The sequence below is a fragment of the Ovis aries genome, chromosome 2 (assembly GCF_016772045.2).
Source record: "Ovis aries strain OAR_USU_Benz2616 breed Rambouillet chromosome 2, ARS-UI_Ramb_v3.0, whole genome shotgun sequence".
NCBI lineage: Eukaryota > Metazoa > Chordata > Mammalia > Artiodactyla > Bovidae > Ovis > Ovis aries.
Window position 1 is genome coordinate 66,942,955 of NC_056055.1, and position 22,622 is coordinate 66,965,576.

Sequence of the window (22,622 nt, forward strand, 5' to 3'; positions counted from 1 at the left end):
TCTGCCCCAGAAGTCAGGATTTATTTCCACTTTTATTAGGAAAGGATGCACGGCTCTGATTAATTGAATATGAAGAAAACTTACCAGTGAACTCAAACCATTTCAACATCTGTATTTCATTTTAAGGGTAATTAGGACATCTGAAGTTGTCTTTGGCCTTGGAATCTAAACACAAATTCACTTCACTGCCTCATTTGAGAACCTGTCAATAGGTTAAAGTTTGTTTGACTTTACTAAATCAAACCTGTCCATCTTGCTTATCTACAATTTTATGAAATTTCTCTATCATTTCTTTTAAAACAAGAAGGCCAATGTCTGTGGAGAAGGCAACGGCACCCCACTCCAGTACTCTTGCCTGGAAAATCCCATGGACAGAGGAGCCTGGTGGGCTGCAGTCCACGGGGTCGCTGGGAGTCGAACAAGACTGAGCGACTTCACTTTCACTTTTCACGTTCATGCACTGGAGAAGGAAATGGCAACCCACTCCAGTGTTCTTGCCTAGAGAATCCCAGGGATGGGGGAGCCTGGTGGGCTGCCACCTATGGGGTGAGACACGACTGAAGCGACTTAGCAACAGCAGGGATACAAATCAATATGATTAATACCTATTTCTCATTCATTACTTTATTATTTTGCATCCAATGAACAGTTTTACTTTCCAAATAGTCAAACCTACTTCAAATGCTCTACATAACAGATTGTGAATTTGCTTTAAAAACAAAAGTTTCTAATAGGCAAGATTTCAAAGTTCAAGTAAAAATAACTGAACCAAAAGCAGCTGGATTTTTCCAACAAAAAGACTGAGAGAAAATCTGATATATGAAAATTTGAATTATAGCATTTCAAAATCCAAATGGACTAAAAAGCCAGCCTTGTTAGTGGCAACACTGACTGAAAAATGCCCATCCTGGCCAGGGACCACAGTAACTATTTGCATGAGTTACAAGAAACATGGAACAAGGAACCACCAACTAGAAGAATTCCGGAAAGGTCAAAAGGAGACAAGAGTCCATATGTCCTACCAACATCTCAGAATCCTCCATGCTGGAATCCTTCTTGCCTGAGTGATGCCGGCGTCACCAGGAAGGATTTCGAGCGACGATGGTTGGCCACAGACAACCCTGAAATTAATCCTATCACCATAAAAATCCCAGACTGTGGCAGAGCAACCCTCCTGGATTCCCTTACACTGCTCTTCTCTACCCAGGGCCCCCTTCCCAAGGAAGTCTCTTGCTTCCTCATCACGTGTGTGTCCTCTGACAATTCATTTCTGCATGTTAGACAAGAGCCCACTCTCAGGCCCTAGAAGAGGGTCCCCCTACCTGTAACAGTTTTTCTTATACAAATTATTTGTAGGAAGGCAATAGCTATTAACAGCAAACTTTGCCAGGGACTTTGTTTTTAAACTGCAAAATTAAAATGCAGTGTTCAAAGGACGCCAAAGGATGTGCAACACGAAGTACAAAGCAAAAAATCTAAAACAATAGCTCTGTACTTCAACTCCCTGTATGGAGAGAGCAAATAACTTTCCTTTACTTTTCTCCTTCTTCCTTTAATCCACTTATTAATTTTTAAAATTAACTTTTTGAAAACGGCTGCTCAGTGGCCGCAATTGGCACGGAGTTACAAAAGGTCACCAATATAGTCCCACTAGGCGATGGCACCCCACTCCAGTACTCTTGCCTGGAAAATCCCATGGACAGAGGAGCCTGGTAGGCTGCGGTCCATGGGGTCGCGAAGAGTCGGACACGACTGAGCGACCTCCCTTTCACTTCTCACTTTCATGCACCGGAGAAGGAAATGGCAACCCACTCCAGTGTTCTTGCCTGGAGAATCCCAGGGACGGGGGAGCCTGGTGGGCTCCCGTCTACGGGGTCACACAGAGTCGGACACGACTGAAGTGACTTAGCAGCAGCAGGACTTATTTCACCAAGGACGTCTCTGAACGGCCGCATCCCTCCAACTTATTCCGATACAGGGAACGAACTCTCAGAACATCAAGGGACTGTTTAAGAGAACCTTCACTCTCGGTTGAACTTTTCTCTATGAACATTTGAGTACCGGCTCCTTTCCTCAACGCCTGAGGAGGCTGAAGACTGGTGGTCTGGGCAGGGTGCTCAGGCCAGACTCCGGCTCTGGAAGTGACCTTAGGACCCCTCACTCCACAGCCCCGAGTGGACCAGAAATTATAATAAAATGTGTAAAACAGCGACCTGAGGTAACTTTGCAAATGAATCTGCAGCATAACCTCGGACGCTTTGAAACTCGCTGACTAGAGGAAGTCGGCGACCAAACACCCTACTCTAGCCGGGTTAACGACCACACCCTTAACGCCGGCGGCCTGACCCGGAAGTGCTCTGCGGCGGCCTCGGCAGTGGGGGCGGGGCGCGGCCAAACCGGCGTACACGCGCGCGCTCCCCGCGGAACTCCCGCGGGCTGCTCGGCGCTTTCCCGGAGGCGCGCCCGAGCCGCCGCGGCCGCCGCCAACATGGCCGAGACGAGTGAAGAGGTGGCGGTGCTGGTGCAGCGGGTGGTGAAGGACATCACCAATGCCTTCAGGAGAAACCCGCACATGTGAGTCGCGCGCCGACTGTGCCCCAGCCTCCGCCGCTTGCGGGGGTCGTCGGGGACGGGCGGGGGCGGGGTCAAGCCTGGAGCTGACCTCCGATGGCGGGTCCTGGCCCGCGCCCTCCTCACTAGAGCGGATGGAACCTGGTCGGTCCTGGACCGCTGTCGGCCGCCGCGGGGCCAGCTTTCCGCTACCGGAACGCGCTCGCGGGCTGATCCTTAGAAGTGACCTCGGAAAATCAAATCGTAGTGACTTTGTTTGGTTCTCCTCCCTCTCACCCCTTTCCCAGGAGTTCACGAAACTCGAAAGACTTCACCCGTGTGTCCACGTCCTACATCCGTTTCAGGCACTCGGTGTGGTCTGTTTTGTGCTTTGTTAACACAGCTCTTGAGGTTCATCCTGGACCTTGGTAAGAAGGGATTACCGATCATCTTCTTCTCTGTGGGGCAAAAACCCCTCAGTTTGCTAGCTCAAGGTAGTTTGAGGCTGCTTTTGACTTTGGCCTCACCTGTCCTAAGATTATAGAGGGATTTCAATGAAGCATTTTGTTTCGAAGGTGAACAGGGCATTCTCAAGAGTGTGGCTTCAGTAGGCGCAGGTGGTGTAAAGTAAATGAAAGAAACCTTGACACTTTTTAGCATTAGATTCATAGTTGCAGGGAGCATATTAATTCTTTTTTTTTTTTTTTTAAATTCAAAAGCTGCTACCCTCTTTAAGTAGGACACCACAGAAACTGGCACATGTATCTTTTCCGTTCTTCCTTTCCATTTTACTTAGAGTTCTCCGGGAAGATCCCAGAAGAGACTCTATTCGCTCTGATACTTCTGCTTTTATGTAACCAGTAAAAAGGAAAGTATTAAAGGAGAGATATATCTACACGTTATACAAAAGAATAAGGAAAAACCAAGAGTGTAGCTCTTTTCTTGTCCTTCCTGTCCTCTCCTCAAAAGAAATAAACAGGGAGTTCAGTTTTATTAATACATGATTTTCACTTTATCTAATTGCTTGTGGAGTGTTTTATATATATATATTTTTTGTTCTTTAAACTGGAACACATGAATTATTCTTTTTAAGCATTCTGACTCCTTTTTTCTGCTTGAAAGAGATGCCAAACCTTCATCTAAATGAAATGTTCTTTTCCTTCAAGGTGATGCTCTCAGATGTCTTGCTCCCTTGGGGCACACAATTGGAGACGTGCAGCTGTGCCTCATTAAAAACAGGACACTGCTGGCCTCAAAACACACCTGCCACCTCTGACAGCATCCACTTCCGTTCCCCTTGTGACTGGTGCCTTTTTCAGAATGAGAGTGTTTGGAATGATTTCCTGGCAGTAACCATAGTGGGTACTGGGCCTTCTAAAGAATGCTTTGATGCCTTGTTGTATATCAGTCTTTCAGTTCCTTTTTGAGAATGAGAGCTTTATTGCAAATAAGAGACATCCTCAAGAAAAAAAGTTGGACAAATGAAGGGTCTGTTTTCTTATCATTTGGGGTTATTTTTCTTAAAGAATTTATTTCTTAAATAAATTAAGGAGGAGGTTAGAAGTCTGATGTACAGTATTCATCTTAGTTTGAAAAACCTGAGATTGAGTGTTCATTGGCCTGGCAGGTTGACACAGTGCAGTTTGGAACACATCCCAGTTCTTCTGGATCATATTTATTGAAGCTTGTTCTGGTTGCTAAGTTGTGTTCGACTCTTTGCAACCCCATGGACTGTAGCCTTGTTGTTGTTCTAGTAGCTAAGTTGTGTCCGACTCTTTGCAACCCCATGGACTGTAGCCTGCCAGGCTCCTCTGTTCATGGGATTTCCCAGGCAAGAATACTGGAGTGGGTTGCCATTTCCTTCTCCTGGGAATCTTCGCAACCCTGGAATTGAACCCAAGTCTCTTGTATTGGGAGGCAGGCATTCTTTAGCACTGAGCCACCTGGGAAGTGCTTTTATTAAAACTCATAAATGATTTTAATTGCCCCCTCCCCGTTGCATTTTTATGATGAGATCTCATCGATGTGCTGTCAGTGCATAACTTGAAATTGTTACTAAGCATTTGGGTCATACAATATTTTAAAGCTCAAAATAAGTTGGACATTAGAAATAATATGAAGTACTTATGTAGAACTGAAAAATGTAAATAGCTTAACTTGTTATTTAATATTCAGCTATATTTTAGTGCATATTCCCCATAGTAACAATGTCTTCAGTAGTATTACAGTGTAACTTTAAAAATATATTTGGACATTTGGACTTTTCAGAATTGTTTGTACTTCTTCCCCTCATCTAACTAACCCTTTTACTTCCAAAACGTAAAGGGTCTATTTCTAGTTACAAGGAAAAGCACTAGTTAACATCAAAATTAGTACCTAATCATATTGTTCAGTATTAGAAAGTTTTTCATTTTTTTTTGTTTTCCTTTTTCCTACAAATACAAGATACTGTAGTAAACATACTGACTTTGTCTCTGAAAATTTCTAACCAGTAGGAGTTGAAGATGCAGTGGGTGAAATGTGGATTTTATTACTGGTGGGTATGGATAGGTTCGGAGAAGGCAATGGCACCCCACTCCAGTACTCTTGCCTGGAAAATCCCATGGATGGAGGAGCCTCGTAGGCTGCAGTCCATGGGGTCACTGAGGGTCGGACACGACTGAGTGACTTCACTTTCACTTTTCACTTTCATGCATTGGAGAAGGACATGGCAACCCACTCCAGTGTTCTTGCCTGGAGAATCCCAGGGATGGGGGAGCCTGCTGGGTTGCTGTCTATGGAGTCGCACAGAGTCAGACATGACTGAAGTGACTTAGCAGCAGCAGCGTGGATAGGTTACCCCTTCTCAGCCTGAAAACATAGGAAAATTACTTTACACAGTGTCTTGCCCTTAGTTGCCACTACAGACTTAACTACTATAAATATTAGACTTAACCTGAATCCCTGTGTTTCTTAGAAAATATATTGGCCAACTGAATGATGAATGTGAAACACTTTATAAACTGAAAAATACCATGCAGATGTTTGTATGGTTGACTCCTAGAGAATACTTTGGAAAAACAACAGACAGCTTGACCCAGAGAACAGGTATTAGCTTATTGTGCAGACGCTGGCTACCTGATGCAAAGAACCGACTCATTGGAAAAGACCCTGATGCTGGGAAAGATTGAAGGTGGGAGAAGGGAACGACGGAGGATGAGATGGTTGGATGGCATCACCGACGCGACGGATATGAATTTAAGTAGGCTCCGGGAGTTGGTGATGGACAGGGAAGCCTGATGTGCTGAAGTCCATTGGGTTGCAAAGAGTTGGACGTGATTGAGCGACTGAACTGACAGACACTGTGCTAATGTGAAGGACAGCTTTTTACAGTGCAGTTAGAGGCATGTCAAAGTTCTCTTGTCCAGAAAGTTACTAATTTTTATTACTGTAATATTGATTGAACTCTTATTGTTTATGAGCTACCATCTTTTCTGCCGATGCATGAGACAGGGTGCTCAGGACTGGTGCACTGGGATGACCCTGAGGGATGGGATGGGGAGGCAGGTGCGGGGTGGTTCAGGATGGGGAACACATGTAAACCCATGGCTGATTCATATCAATGTATGGCAAAAACCACTACAATATTGTAAAGTAATTAGCCTCCAACTAAAATAAATAAATTTTAAAAAAAGAAATAGGAAGTATAAAATACAGTTCTTATACTTAAGGCATTTACAGAAATATCTCTAATGGTGGAAATGTTCTTAATCTGTCCTGTCCAATTTGTAGCCACTAGCCGTATACAGCTGTTGAGTGCTTGAAATGTGGCTAGTGTGAAAGAAGAACTAAAATTTACGTTTTATTTCATTTTGATTGATTCATACATAATGGGCACATACGCCTGGTGACTACTGTATTGCACAGCGCAGGTCTAGATGGAGACCTAAGACTTACCTTGTTCCTCATGTTCAGACAGCTTCTCTTATCTCTACTTTTCAGAAACATGACTTAACCTGGAATAGGTCCAATTATTTGTAAAAGTAGTATTTACCAGCTTCCTATTGGGGAGGGAAGGATAGTCCCCAAATAGTAAAACTGAACCATATAATGTAGGGTGACTAAGATTTTGAATTAAGCCACAAGCACGGTGACCTTGGTTAATCACCTAACCTTAGTGGATCTGTTTCCTCATCTGACAAAATGAGAGATGGAGAAATGAAGGAATGAAGTCCCTTCCAATTTCAGAATGATTCTGGAATTCTAAAGTGTCTGAAAAAAAGTGGGACCAGGCATAGGCGAAGTCTGAAGTCAAACACACTGTTGTTTGGAATCTTACTGACCTACCTGCCTTTATAAAGCACATGTTATATTTTTAGGAAGCAGCATAGCACTGTATCTTAGAGTCAAATAACTTGACAAAGGCTTATTAGCTTTCTTTGCTTTAGCTTCCTATTGTCTGCTAACCAATGAACTTTTCTGGTTGACTTCAGGCTCTTAGCTGAATTAATGATAGTATGCTTCATCTTTGCCTGATACTTTGTAGCTTACCACATCCTTTACGTTGTATTACTTGCTTTCCTAAGTGGCAGGGAAAGGGTTGTCATTCCTGTGTTTCAGATGAGGATACTGATGGCAAGTGCCTAGTCAGGTCCACATTGATCAGTGGTAGAATGGAGACTAACTAGAATCCTGGACCTTAGAAGATTGAGTGCTTTTGTCTATGCATCCTGCTACCTCTCTTTTAATGTTTTTATCCCTGTCCCTCAACCCCTGGCCTAGTGCTTTGTATTCCCTGATATGACCATTTTCATTCTCTTTACATGGGAATAGTTTTTGGGTTTCTAGGTTATAAAATTTGAAAGCTGGATGAAACCTAGCAGCCCATTTTCCTTATTTAGAAATATAATGTAATACTTCCATTTTACAAGTGAAAAAAAATGGAGGTCTGCTGGGGCCAAATGATAGGAGATAGAGATAACGATATATAGAGAGATGTATTTATATCATATTGACAGAACTAGGATTCGGACCTGCATTAGAAGGAAGTCAGAGGTACTGTTCTTTTGGAGAGTCAAGAAGCAATAGTCTTTGAAAACCGTTTATTTGAATGTAACACTGAAGTGCACTGATAATCAGCATTTCAGTGACAGTTATTGGCCATCTGCTATATCCAAGGCATTCTTGTTTTGTAAAATTATTTCTTGGAAGAATAGTAGACAAACTAAAGAAGTGTGTTTTTTATTTGTGCAAATGGTTCTGTCCTTTCACTTAGGTACCAGATTATTAGTTGGGCATTTTATGTTTGGTGTCGTGAACAAGGCAGTTTTTTACATTGTGCATTTAAGTAAAAAATATTCCCCCAAAATGGACTGTACCCAGGAGCTAGAGTTCTTTTATTCTTGTTACTCTAACATTCATATTGACTTTTGCAGCTTTTTAAGTGTTTTAAGTGGTTGTTAGATCTTAGAAAACAGACTTTCCTGAAATAATTACACTGAGTTTATTATTTTCTTTACTATAATTCTATTTATTTTTTAAAAAGGATTTTACATAGTAACACCTGAACCCCAGAAAATATCAGGAATTCATACATGTATTTAGTCAGTTATAGATCATGTGGCTAGTTGTCCCAATAGTGAGTTAGATTAGATTTCATATCAGCAAATACAAAAATATATTTAGAAATACTGGACGTTGGCCTTAGATGCCTTCAGCATTATTGGCCCATTCTTCCTAAGAACCTTATGTATATTATTGGAATGGCAAAGTGTGTTAACGTTTTGTTACAGATACTGACACAACTCCCCAGCAAAACCATCAGCTTTGTGTAGTCTGGGACCACCTTATTTTATTCATTTTTTGCGTTTTCAGAACCTAATGCAGTATCTAATTCATTGTAGTATTCAGAAGATGTTTAGGTAATATTGGCATGATGTACCCAAACACCCTGAATTAGCGGAGTCAGTTGTCAGGACAAAAAGCCTTAGGTCCCAAAGTCTTCTTGGGAGTTAGATCAGCTTGAAAGAATAGTAACTTGCAACCCCTAGCACACCCTCTTTTATTGATACATCCCTGTGTCACTAAAGAAGTGATCAGTAGAAAGTAGGTTACTTCTGAGCTATGCAGTTAAGAGTTTCCAGGACGGATTTTATTTTAGTTCCACAGCCTCCCACCAGCTTGTGATGGTGACCTAACCAAAAAAAAAGGAGTCTTTTCTTATAATCTGTAATCGAACAAGTTTCCTCTTTGCATCTATCACCCAACACACTTCTGGCAGAGGAAGCCAAGAGCATGATAGATAATGTCACACACAAGCTCTGAAAACCAGTTCTTTATTCCGTTTCTGCTTAAACACTCTAAAAGTATTTATGTCAACTGCTCTTGTTAAAAGGCATCTTGTTAGTTATTCATTAATTAAGGGAAGAACATACTGTTTGAGAAAGGATGTTTATAGATGAGAACTGTAAATTCTATGTAGTTGAAAGGCATGTGTACAAGTTTTACAAAAACATTTTGGTGTTTGTTGGTTCATTTACTGTGTAAGTCAACTGCCCTATGTATTGTTTTTTTTTCCCCCACTTATCAAATTTTTAAAAATTTATTTATTTTTTAGCTGAAGGATAATTGCTTTATTGTTGTTTTCTGCCAAACATCAACATGAATCAGCCAGAGGTATACATATATCCCCTCCCTCTTATTTGTTAAATCTCTGCTTTTAATGTAAATTTTCAGTGTAAGTTGAGGTGAATCAAGGGATTTAGAGGCCACCATAGATGAAAATGATCAAATCTTGAAATATTTGTGGTTTAACAACATTTATTAGCATATTTTTTATTTTAGAAATGTGTAAAGGATTATGAAGAAGATAAAAAATGGCTCACAGTCTCACTGATAATATAATTTTATTAGTAATTTGGTCTACATATATTTGTTAGCAGGCAAGCACAAATACATTTTGACATTTTTAAAAAAACAAGCCTAATATGTACAAATAATTAGAAAATTTAAACTATATAAAAATAAAACCCTCTCCCCCAAAGAATCTTGGTATCCTTCCAAGAAAAATTTTAATGCAACTCTGTATCTTTTTAAAAGATTATACAAAGGAAATTTTTAATGCAACTCAGTATCTTTTTAAAAGGGCTTTGTGCCTTACACTGAGTTTGGCATTTTGCTTTTTTTGTTTCATATATCTTTGCACCCTTTCCATACCAGCATATGCAGATTTACCTCATTTTTTTTTTTTTTTTACAGCTGTATCCCATGGATGGCCCATGTTTATTTTACCAGTCTTATATTGTTTGATACACATTTAGAGTATTAACAAGTTTTATTGCAATGTTGGTATGAATATCCAATGAATTCCTATATCTTGGCATAGGATAATTTCTGACCAGTAGAATTGCTTGTCAAAGTGTATATGTACTTAAAAAATTGACAGATGTTTTCAAATCTCTATTCAAAGATTAGACCAGCTTTCATTCCTGTCACCACAAGTCCAAATAGTATTTTTTCCATGTTCTTGTCAGTATTAGGAAACTTTTGAATTCTACCAATCCAGTGGGTGTGCTGAATATTTGTAAGAAAAGGAAATATGTGCAGTTTTTTAATGCTCTGTAGGATTTGAAAATTTTTTTAAAGCTAGTATTCTTACCTTTAATTCTTTTTATGTTTTACATATTAAGAGATGAAATTGGCCTGATCCCATGTCCTGAAGCTAGGTATAACCGGAGTCCCATAGTCCTGGTTGAAAACAAACTTGGTGTGGAGAGCTGGTGTGTCAAGTTCCTTTTACCGTATGTCCACAACAAGCTCCTTTTGTACAGAACAAGAAAGCAGTGGCTGAACAAAGATGGTAAGTATGGAGACTGTCCTTTTTTTTTATTTTTCAGAAGCAGCATGAAATATAGTAGGAAGAACCCTCTGTGATGTTGACGTTCCTGGATTCTAGTTCTGGCTTTTTCATTCATTGACTGGGCAGGCTCTTAACTTCTCTGTCAAATGAGTTTGGACTCATCACTCATTTTCTAATTTTGCATCCATTGTGATTCTCTGGAATGTGCTTCAACCATGGTGCCAGGTTCTCTACTTCTGATTTTTTTTTTTTTTTTTTAATGTACTAGAGTCATTTGTAAGGTATTTGAGGAAAATATCTTATGGTTAAAAAAGGTTTGAAAACTTGTGAAGTGGACTCTAGTCCCTACAAGCTCCTTTTCTTTGGTTTCTAATCCTTAAGTAAGTTATAGGCAATAGAACTCATTTAGTAAGAGTTCATGTGAGGTAACAAAGGTTTGATGGTGCTGGTAATACTGTGATGTGGCTCAGTGGTTTATGGTGGTGCTGTGGTACTGTGATCCCAGTTGAGCTCTGGCCCTCTGTGTCCTGTTCTGTGCTGAAATGAGCAAAAGAAAGCCATCCCAGGCTTCCTTTCTTCTGCTTCTCTGCAGAGAAACTTCTTTGCTGCATCAGACAATCGCTGTTCATCCCACCTGGTGTCTCTTCCTTGTTTTCCCCCTGTGTCTGATAAGTCGCTTCAGTCGTGTCTAACTCTGAGACCCTATGAACTGTAGCCCACCAGGCTCCTCTGTCCATGGGATTCTCCAGGCAAGAATACTGGAATGGGGTGCCATTTCCTTCTCCAGAGGCTGCTGAGCCTCCATGTACACAAATTCTGTTTATATTTTAGGTAAAAGACCTGAGTTCTCACTTTTTTGGAGAATACTCATCCAAGATCATATTCTTAATGATTTCTGTAAAGCTTCTTTCCCTTCCCACATACACCAGTACCTTAAATGTCTTGGTATGCCTGCTGGCTAATTTTGAATAAGAACTATAAAGTTCAGTAGCCATTATTACGGGCCTACTCATACCAGGAGCTGCTCTAAGTACTGTGGAGGATAAAAAGATGCATAATACATGTTTCCTTTACTCAGAAAGCTTCCAGTTGAGTGAAAAATATCTCTTTGTAGAGAATAGTATTGCCAAAAGTGACGTATTGATTTTTTGTGTTCCTCTTGGTGTTGTCCTTAATGTATTATCATTGCAGGTTAATAGCACTTTTTCCTGTTTAGACCAGTAGAAAAAAGAATCTGATTTGAAGATTTAATGTGAAATATTTTCTACTTCCTGTGTTTTAATTAGTCCACTGATATTTATTTATTAATCATAAGGCTATGTCTAAGTTTATTAAGTTTATGGCAAAAATTTAAAGGCATAGGTTAGGCATAAATTTAAAGGTAAGACATTGATCTGTTGTTAATCCCCTTTCATTCTCCATTACCCTATTGTAGTTTTCAGTGACATTAAATTACAAAGTAGCACCATGTGAATCCATGAAGTTATTGTTTTGCCTAACAGAGCTATATTGTGTATATTCTGGCACACAGAAATGTATGATTGAGCCAATACATACCTAATTCTGTGTGGGGAAGACAAATGATGATCTTGTGTAGAAGAAACAGTATGAATTTTTAGTGTCAAAGGCTATTGTTTCAGATCATTAGCTTTTGCTCGTCGACGTGTGTTAGCCGAACCTGCCTTCTTCCTGTAGTCTTCCAAGTTCTTGTCTCTGTTTCCTTGTTTCTTGTCTTTCTGGGCAAGGCACTGTAGGCTTTGCTAAATCATCTCATCATGTAATTTTATCTTGATGTGACCCAGGACAACCCAGGTAGAAGATCAAATGGTTAAGCTCACTCACATGAATAGCTGACGTCTAAGCTTTGAATTCTGATGCAACTGGGTGTATACAGGAGCAACTTGATTTTATCCTAACCTGTATCCTCATGAAAGTAGTTTTCAATTTCACTTTTTGGGAGGAGGGACAGCATGGTTCAGTGAGGTGTCATACACTACTTAGGTTGTATATTGTATTGGTAAAAATATGGAAGTGAGTTTCCAGTTGACCAGAAAAGATACCTGAAAATGCAACCTGACTAACGTAGAAATACTCTGCTAAACTTGGGAACTGAAGAGCACAGTAGTGAAATTTACCAAGGAAAAAAGTTAGAAATATTAGCAAAAAGCAGTTGTTTCATGAAAATGCTATACTTTTAAAACTGTTTTTGTAGAAATACATGTTTAAGAGCCACGTGAAGAAAGCTGACAATTTAAAACCAGTTTCAGAAATGTCAGTGTCTGTGTGATTGATCATGCCAAAATCCTAGGCATTCCCCTAAGAATGTAATTTTTAACTGCAGGTGACCTTTATTCTGGAAACATAAGTTTTTCCTTTTATCCAAACTGAATTCATGTTCTCATTAATGTGCTGAATTCCTCAGATGTTTGGAAATCATCTGTATTAGTCAGGATTCTCCATAGCAACAACCAATAGAAAAGTTTTTACATATATGTAAAGTTTTATATGTACAAAAAACAAGATTTGTTATGACAAATTGGCTCACATGATTATGGAGGCTGAGAAGTCCCACACTCAGCTTTCTGCAAACTAGAGACCCAGAAAAGCTGGTGATTTAATTCCTTGAGTCGGAAGGACTGAGAAGCAGGGAATCCAATGGTTTAAATCTCAGTCTGAAAGCTGGAGAAGATAAGATGAGGTGTCCTATCTCAAGCAGACAGAGAAAAAGCAAAACAGGGACGAATTCTTCTGTTTTCCTCCTTTTGTTCTATTCAGAAACCCCAACAGATTGATGTTCACCCACAGTGGGAGGGCTGTCTACTGAGTCTGCAGATTCAAATGTTTATCTCATCTAGAAACACCCTCATACTGATGTATTCAGAAATCATGTTTAATCTGTGCACCCCAGTCACATTTAACCATAGTTTAACCAAAACTAACCATCACAGCCTCCCTGATTAGTAACTTAGAAACTAATATTTTTTAAAAGTCTGCTGCAGTAATAGCCATGTTTGGTTTGAGAGAGGTGAGATACTGTAATTCGAACACATGTATACCCATGGCAGATTCATGTTGATGTGTGGCAAAACCAGTATAATATTGTAAAGTAATTAGCCTCCAATTTAAATAAATTTATATTAAAAAATAATAATTTATGAAAAATCCATGACAGAAACAGAAAGCAAGGGAGCAGTCCATAGCATTGGAGTTCTGACTTGGTAGTCCCATACTCTATCCCCAAGTCACCCCTTCTGTCATCTTTTGCTCTTTCCTCTTTCTCACAACACCCACCGTCAGTTCATCACTGAGCTCTCTCTTAACCCGTCACTCCTTTTTTTTTCAATTTATTTATTTTTAATTGAAGGATAATTGCTTTACAATATAGTGTTGGTGTCTGCTATATATCAACATAAATCAGCCATAGGTATACATATGTCCCCCCTCTCTTGAACCTGCCTCCCACCCCATCCCATCTATAGGTTGTCACAGAGCATGGGTTTCATCTGTTCACTTATTTCTCATCTGGACAAATATTATCACCTCATAGCTAGTCTACCCCATTTTCAGTCTCTCTTTAATTTGTGTTCATCATACCACTAATGAATCATTTTAAACACTTTTTAGAAACACAGTTTGAAAGATTCTTTACTGAAATATCTATCTTCTTATTTCTTGATGTCTACGAGTTTAAGGTTGAGTCATTCTCTGTGGCCTAGTATTCAAGGGCCTTCACACACTGTCTGTAGGCTACATCCGCAGCTTTTTCCTCTACTTTATAGTCAGCATCAGAGGTTGTAGACTCTCAACCCCACAGGCTGAAGCCAGCCCACATGTTTATTTAGTTTCAGCTTATATAATGTTGTTAAATGTTTAAAAATTAATTGGATTAACATTCTAAATTGGGATGAACTTTTAAAATTAGGATGGAAATCTGGATTTCTCTCTTCACTTGAAATGCCAGAAGTGTTGGGTATGTCCATTTTTGCATAGCTGCGGTTAGCTGGGAATCATTTGTTGTTGTTCGGTCACCCAGTCATGTCCGACTCTCTGCAAACGTGTGGACTGCAGCACGCCAGGCCTCCCTGTCCCTCACCATCTCCCAAAGTTTGCCCAAGTTCATGTCCATTGCATTGGTGATGCCATCCAGCCATCTCCTCTCACACCCTCTTCTCCTTCAGCCCTCAATCTTTCACAGCATCAGGAACTTTTCCAATGAGTCAGCTGTTTCAACCAGATGACCAAAATACTGCAGTTTCAGCTTCAGCATCAGTTCTTCCAGCGAGTATTCAGGGTTTATTTTCCTGAAGTTTGATCTTCTTGCTGTCCAAGGGACTCTCAGGAGTCTTCTCCAGCACCACAGTTCAAAGGCATTGACTCTTCAGCACTCTGCTTTCTTTACGGTCCAGCTCTCACAACTGTATGTGACCGCTGGGAAGACCATAGCCTTGACTGTACGGACCTTTGTTGGCATCATAGCTTCTGCTTTTCTTGACTAGACAAGCCTATTCCAGTTGACCACAACATCCCATGTCCTTCAGACACTGAGGCAGTATCATTACTATTTACTAGGTTTGCTTTGCCTCTTTTTTGCCATTTATTTGAACCCTAAAACGTTTGAGTTTGCAGCTATTTGATATACATTCCAGCCATACCAAACACTGTTCCATTCTTGGACTTTGCTGTGTACCACTGCCTTAACTCCATGCCTTTTCAGAGGCAAGGTTCAGGTCTAATGGTGTGTTGTGTTTGCTAACATGTTTCACACACATATGAAGCATCTTGACTACTCCAGGAAGCAATAATTACTCCTCTGCACTCCTGTGGGAATCATTATTCATAAGGAATTTGTGGTAGAACGTATCACACTTTATTGTAGTTGGTTATTTAAACAGTGTTTTTCTCAGCTAGGTTGTGAGTTTGTTAGAAGGGCTGTGGCTTGTCTTTATTTATTTAGCACTATTAATATAGCTGGAATCAAAATTGCTGGGAGAAATATCAATAAACTCAGATATGCAGATGATACCATCCTATGGCAGAAAGTGAGGAAGAACTAAAGAGCCTCTTGATGAAAGTGAAAGAGGAGAGTGAAAAAGTTGGCTTAAAGCTCAACATTCAGAAAACTAAGATCATGTAGTCCCATCACTTGATGGCAAATAGATGGGGAAACAGTGGAAACAATGGCTGACTTTATTTTTATGGGCTCCAGAATCACTGCAGATGGTGATTGCAGCCATGAAATTAAAAGACGCTTGCTCCTTGGAAGGAAAGTTATGACCAACCTAGACAGCATCTTGAAAAACAGATACGTTACTTTGCCAACAAAAGTCCATCTAGTCAAGGCTATGGTTTTTCCAGTAGTCATGTGTGGATGTGAGAGTTGGACTATAAAGAAAGCTGAGCACAGAAGAATTGGTGCTTTTGAACTGTGGTATTGGAGAAGACTCTTGAGAGTCCCTTGGACTGCAAGGAGATCCAACCAGTCCATCCTAAAGGAAATCAATCCTGAATATTCATTGGAAGGACTGATGCTGAACCTGAAACTCCAATATTTTGGCCACCTGATGCAGAGAGCTGACTCATTTGAAAAGACCCTGATGCTAGGAAAGATTGAGGGCAGGAGGAGAAAGGGACGACAGAGGATGAGATGGTTGGATGGCATCACTGACTCGATGGACATGGGTTTGGGTGGACTCTGGGAGCTGGTGACAAACAGGGAGGCCTGGCGTACTGCAGTTCATGGGGTCGCAAAGAGTCAAACACGACTGAGCAACTGAACTGAACGTGTTCAGTAGACATTTGTCAAATAAATAACAAGAATTTGGTAAGCAAGAGGTTTTAGCTTAGTCTGGCTATTGATTCAGTGATATATTCTATAATAATAAAAGGGTCTTTCTGGTATTTACCACATAACCTTACCTCAAGCCTCTCTTGTTACGGTAACTTGCATGTATTTGAGAGGAAAGATTAATCAGTCCAAGTTGACCTTGGATTTATTTTTTGATGCATGGAAACATATCTCTGTCAGAAACAGTTGTCAAACCCAGTGACCATACCAGGCCACTGCTCACCTTGGGCCATTTCTAGAATGCAGTGGAGCCAAGAAAGCATATTGATTTTTCACTGATTGTTCTATAGCATCCTTGCATCTTATTGTTACAGGTGAAATTTAGCTACTTCTTTTCCTGTGTATACTGTACCCTGATTCATTTTTCCCTTGTGATGTGATGATGAGCCAGTCATATATTGGAGTTAGTGTAACACGAAATAGTTATTTGCTGGTATATGTTCTGGTGTTTAGAGAGAGATCTGTTTAATTTCAAGGGACTGTAGGGATATCAGTAGCTCACATCTTGGTATATAATTGATGAAATATAGAGTCAACTGTTGATTTTTGCATGTTTATCTTTAGATCTTTGGTTCAGCCCTTACTGGAAGACAGCAAAGTAATGGTAGACAGTGTGCTAGGTTGGAAAGAGCATCTTCTTTACATGAAAACATATCTGGATTTAGACTCAATTTATTAGCACACTGAAGCCATTTAGCATTGACTTTAGGCAAATTACTTAAGCTCCTATTTCTACACCAAAAGAAGAGAATTCTAACAGATCTCAGGGGTGGTTGTAAGAATCACATGTGAATTAAAGCACCCAGCACGGAGACCGGCATGCCATAGACTCAAGAAACACAGATTTTCTTTCTCTCATTTATCCAGAGCCAGTAGAAAAGAAGAGTAGAAAAATACATGTAATACAGGAAGGATTCTTAATTATGTCCAGTATTTATAACTTAATTATTTCTCCTTCCTTGGCCCTTTCTCATTTCAGATATTCTATCAATATTTTACCCACACCTCTTGGATCTGACTGGAATGCTTTCTGAAAGCAGTCCCATCTGAACTTGAATCCTAAATCAGGAAGAGTTAGCAGTTTGTATTGTATTTAGAGAATAAGTATGTTTAGAAAATTGGGGCAGTGGGGTGATGGTTAGAGAAAGTGCTCAGCATTCACTTCTCCGCCAGCTCAAGAGATTCTTTTCGACCTTCTGGTGGCATCCCATCCCAATGTCATTTATAACTGGGCTAGATACAGGCCTTCTAACAGGAGTTACCATTGAGTGCTTTCCCTGTGTCAGGTACTGCTCTAGCACTTCATGGGCATGAATCATCTAATATTCCTATGAGACAGCACTATTACTAGCTCAGTTTTATTTATGAGGAGAGCACTACGGCACAGAAAGATTAAGTGATGTGCCTAGGAACTTCCCAGCTACTAGTACACCTGGGCTCTGAACCCAGCAGCTGCTGTTGCCCTCCAATAAAAGAAATGTTACTTTGATTAGCCTTCCTCTCTCTCCACACAGCCACAAATTGAAAAGTGGGGACGTGGGTATTTTCTGTGTTAGCTTTTGCCTGTGCTGCTATGGGAAGAAGTATCTGGTGGAGGATGAACTCATCTTCATTTATGGGTGAGGGAGAGAGTTGCATTAGAAGTATGAACAAATAGCAACTATGGTTGATCACGTACACATATTTTTTAATGCAGAAAAGGAGAGTCCCAGAAACTAAATAAACTAAATACCAGTTTGTCATATTATCTGGGGTAGTGTAGTAGATTTTGAAAAACTGTGGACTTGAAGAAAAATTCCAGAGGCTTCCCTTCATATACAAACATTTTCATATAGTCAATTAATAACCAACTGGTTTTTGGTTATTGCTTATCATACAAGTTTAGAAATTTAAACTGTTTCATCATGAGAACAACTGCCTCATTTTTTTTTCTTTTTACTTCTGATTAATTGATGTTGAAAAAACCTATTTCTTGGTAAGTAGCAATGGTGGTTAGTTGAACAGATATTTATTGAGTCAGACTGTGTGTCAAACCCCTCTGGAGAAATGGGATGAATCTCATTGCTTACAACACTAAGGTTAATGTTATGATCCCCATTTCACAGATAAGAAAACTGAAATTCAAAGACATTAAGTTACATGGGCAGTAAGTAAGGAAGTTGAGATTTGAACCCAGACAGCATTGCTTTATTTGCTGTGGGCAGACATGGAATTTCTTTTGGGCAGAGACCATTTTTTTTTTCATCTTTGATGATTGAATGGCTAATTTGAAGATGTATGAAAGAGGACCTGTATCCAAAAAACGTACAGCCTCATTAAGAGAACAATATTTATATGAGGTTAGTTAGGTAAGATATGGAGAAGGAAATGGCAACCCCCTCCAGTATTCTTGCCTGAAGAATCCCAGGAACAAAGGAGCCTGGCAGGCTATATAGTCCATGGGTTCTCAAGAGTCGGAGACGACTTAGTGACTAACCCACCAGGTAAGATATACACAAAACATAAAGATGAAAGATTGCTTTCAGCCGAGTAGGTTAGGAAGCCTTCCTGTTTTAAAAAAATAATTGTTATTTATTTTTGGCTGTGCTGGGTCTTTGTTGCTTTGTGTAGGCTTTCTCTAGTTGGAGTGAACAGGGGCTGCACTTCATTGAGGTGTATGGCCTTCTCATTGCAGTGGCTTTTCTTGTTGCAGAGCACAGGGTCTAGGCATGCAGGCTTCAGTAGTAGTGGCTTGAGGGCTCAGTGGTGGACACGGGGGCTTTGTTGCTCCATGACGTGTGGAATCTTTCTGGACCATGAATGGAACCTATGTCTTTTGCATTAGCAGACAGATTCTTACCCACTGTGCCACCAGAGAAATCTGAGGAAGACCTTTATAAAGAAAGGTGCTTTTTTTTTTTTTTTTTTTTTTTTTAAGTTCAGGGATGGAGGATACTTTTGGCAGAGAGAATAGCAAGCAGATAAATCTGAGTTAATAGCCAAAGAAGAAGAGGTAGGCCAGTGGGCAGTACATTTAGGGAATGAAGGGGTTTGGAGCATAGCACACGAGAGGATAGTAATGGAACACCAGGCTGATAAGGAAATCCGGACCAGATTCTAATTTCCAGGTATATTACCCCAGCATCCTGAGCTTTAGTCACCATGTGGAACCCATAACCTCTTAAGAGCAGCCTGTGTGGGAAGGTCCCTCTTTACCTTTGCTCATACTTTTTCAAAGCACAGTCTGCAGTGCCCTTTACTGTCTTGATTCATTTATAGTCTTTCCTGGGTACTCCAGTAAGAATTAATGGCAGCTGCTTTGGTGGTCCTCACAAGGTGGTATATGTTTTTATTTCACAGTTATTTTAGTTTGCCTTCTAACTGTTAACACGTTCTCTCTAGCTAAAGGTTAGCCTTCTATAAAGCAAGATCAGGTCTTCCATTTCTCATAATATTCATTCTCTCAGTCCTGTGGCCCAGTTGAATCTCTGCACATAGTTAATACTTGGAATATTTTGGAATTAAAGAGATAATGGTATAGAAAATTGTATTTAATTTCCCTGGTAAATACTAAATTAGTGCCTAAAAGTGAAAGGAGGAAGAATTTTATTAGATGATTATTTACAGACATATTGACATTGTATAGTATATACATTGATGTTACATAGTAAGGATTAGTATAGACATTCCATGATACTTATGATGAGGAAGGTAAAGGTCAAAAGTAAAATGTGTGCTAATCCTACCTTTTGTTGCTCAGTTAGTAAATGTTCTAGTACATTGTGAACATGAAAGTGAACATTGCTCAGTCGTGTCCAACTCTTTGTGACCCCATGGACTGTAGTCCATGGAATTCTCCAAGCCAGAATACTGAAGGGGGTAGCCTTTTCCTTCTCCAGGGGATCTTCCCAACCCAGGGATCGAACCTGGGTCTCCCACATTGCTAACAATAAATGTTAATCTTTTACTAAGATGATTGAGAATAGAATAACTGATTTTAGCGTCCACTAACATATTTTAAAATGACAATAGGAATGTGTTTATGTGTATTTACTCTTAGATTTTTAAATTTTCTCTTTTATTCAAACACTGAGAATGTCCCAATTATTTATTGTAGACAAACATTTCAGTTGCAGTTATTAAAAGCAGTCAGATACAGACATTGCCACATACTAATTGACTCTGGGGAAATTGCTTAAACTCTCTAAATGTCAGTTTCCCTATCTGTAAGGTGAAATAAAGGTATCTTGGGTTATGATTGTGAGAATTAAATGAAATAATGTGAATAAATAATAATTTACTTGGTACACAATAATTCTAAATAATTATAACAGTTTTATTATTTTATTTACTTAGCATATAATATGAGCTTGCTAGAGGTTATTGTATTTAGTATTATGCCTAGCTTGATCATCTTATCCTAAAATTCTCATTTTCAGTTTTTACTAAAATGAAGATATGTCTAAATATTATTGACTTTGTGTCATTAAATATAGGCTTATGAAGGTTATTTAAGACCATGATAGATACATAATGAATATGAATAGACTATTTATACAATGAAAATAGAAAATAGTAAACAAAATGAAAATATGTTCATATTAATAATTATAATTAAAGATTAGATTAAAACAAAAAGTGTAGTGTTTTTTTTACCTGCCACATTCATTTTTTAAAATATAATTGTATAAATCAGAGTCATAGGGACACAGCTATATTAATGTTACTCTTGGCGATATAAACAGATATAGTTCATTTGGAGAACAATTTGGAAATGCTTATTAGGAGCCATATTGATATTTATATTGTTCGACATAGCAGTTCTACTCCTGGAAATATATCCAAAGAAACGAATCTGTGAGACAAAAAGTGTGCTTAAAATGTTTGTGATAATACTATCCATAAAAGTAAAAAGAAAACAGGAAACAGCCTAAAGAATAAGATAAATGATAGAAGAATTGTTATGCAGTTAAAAATGTATTGGGCTTCCCTGGTGGCTCAGAGGGTAAAGCATCTGCCCACAATGCGGGAGACCCGGGTTCGATCCCTGAGTCGGGAAGATCCCCTGGAGAAGGACATGACAGCCCCACTCCAGTATTCCTGCCTGGAGAATCCCGTGGACAGAGGAGCCTGGTGGGCTATAAATATAGTCCATGGGGTCATAGAGAGTCAGACGCGACTGAGTGGCTTCACTAAAAATGTATACTGTAGCAGTGTAGGAGAACGCATAAGTAATGATGTTGAGTGAAAAATGTAGAACAAACTGTGAGTTTACCAGTGCTATAACTATGTAAAAATGTGTGTGAAAAAGAAGAATTTTGCAGGGGAATGTAAACGAACTGTTAACTAAGTTGAACTATATATGATTCTTTTTCCCTTTTAAAAATTTGCACAGAGTTAATTCTTGAAATATTTGTGAAATTAAATGAATAGTGGTATAGAAATTCTGTTTCTTTTTTTGTACCAAAACTACTAATAGAATGAATAGGTTAGTTTGATTATTCTTTGTAGACATATTGTAAAGTTGTTTCAGTGTCAACTTTTAAAAAGTTACACTTATTATAAGTAGAAGAATATCTTCATATCTTTGTACCTGAGGATAATCTTCATATCTTTGACAGCTTAGAAAAAGGTTATCATTAAAATCACTGTGACATGAAATATAAGTATAATGTGAGACATATATATATATATATAATAAAGAGGACTTTAAAAGAAAGAGAAGTCACATCTTCAAGGATTGGACTATTTGTTTTTAATATGACTTCTCTTTATTTTAGAATTGATAGATGTCACATGCACCCTGCTACTTCTAAATCCAGACTTTACCACTGCGTGGAACGTAAGGTACGTCATTCTCATCAGTGATAAAATGAAATTGTTGAAATTTCTGAAGACATATAAGACCAGGAATTGTTAGCATTTTGAAAAGTGAAATTTAAATCACGTGCTCATGGCATCTTACACTTATTTCTTCTTTATAATATCTCCATAACAATTCTAATATACACTTTGCTCCTTTTTGCATGTTTATGTCTATTCTCCCTCAAATTCATGAAAATATAAATTTTCATGTTGAATTACAGTATACCATTTGATACATGCTTTTAACTTCCTTTTTTTTTAGTGGGGGTAGAGGGAATCAGTATAATTGTTTGGATTATAGACTGTTGGTTAGTGTATTTGAGAAGCATGGCAGTGCAATGGAATGTGTAAAGGTAAGCTTTAAAGGTCACAAACTGGTAGGTTAGTCACATTGTGCCCCCTGTGGGCAGATCATTTGACATCTCTCCACTATTTTCGAGAGGACCGCATTTTATGAGTGTCTTAAGTTCTTTAATTCTGATTGTTGTAGCTTTAAACACAGAATACATTATAGAAATATTAAAATTCAGACCAGGTTTATTTTTT

At 39.1% G+C, this 22,622-nt stretch overlaps 1 protein-coding gene across 3 annotated transcripts in view; it reads left to right on the forward strand.

Annotated features, from left to right (window-relative positions):
* The first annotated feature begins 2,465 nt into the window (after positions 1-2,465).
* Positions 2,466-22,622, forward strand: part of PTAR1 (protein prenyltransferase alpha subunit repeat containing 1) — a 50,363-nt gene continuing 30,206 nt past the window's right edge. For all 3 annotated transcript variants that reach the window (XM_012123470.5, XM_042243365.2, XM_042243366.2), the window contains exons 1-3: positions 2,466-2,574; positions 10,218-10,387; positions 21,992-22,058. In XM_012123470.5, the coding sequence (XP_011978860.2) occupies positions 2,489-2,574; positions 10,218-10,387; positions 21,992-22,058 (323 nt within the window). In that variant the 5' untranslated portion in view covers positions 2,466-2,488. The remainder of the gene's footprint in view (positions 2,575-10,217; positions 10,388-21,991; positions 22,059-22,622) is intronic.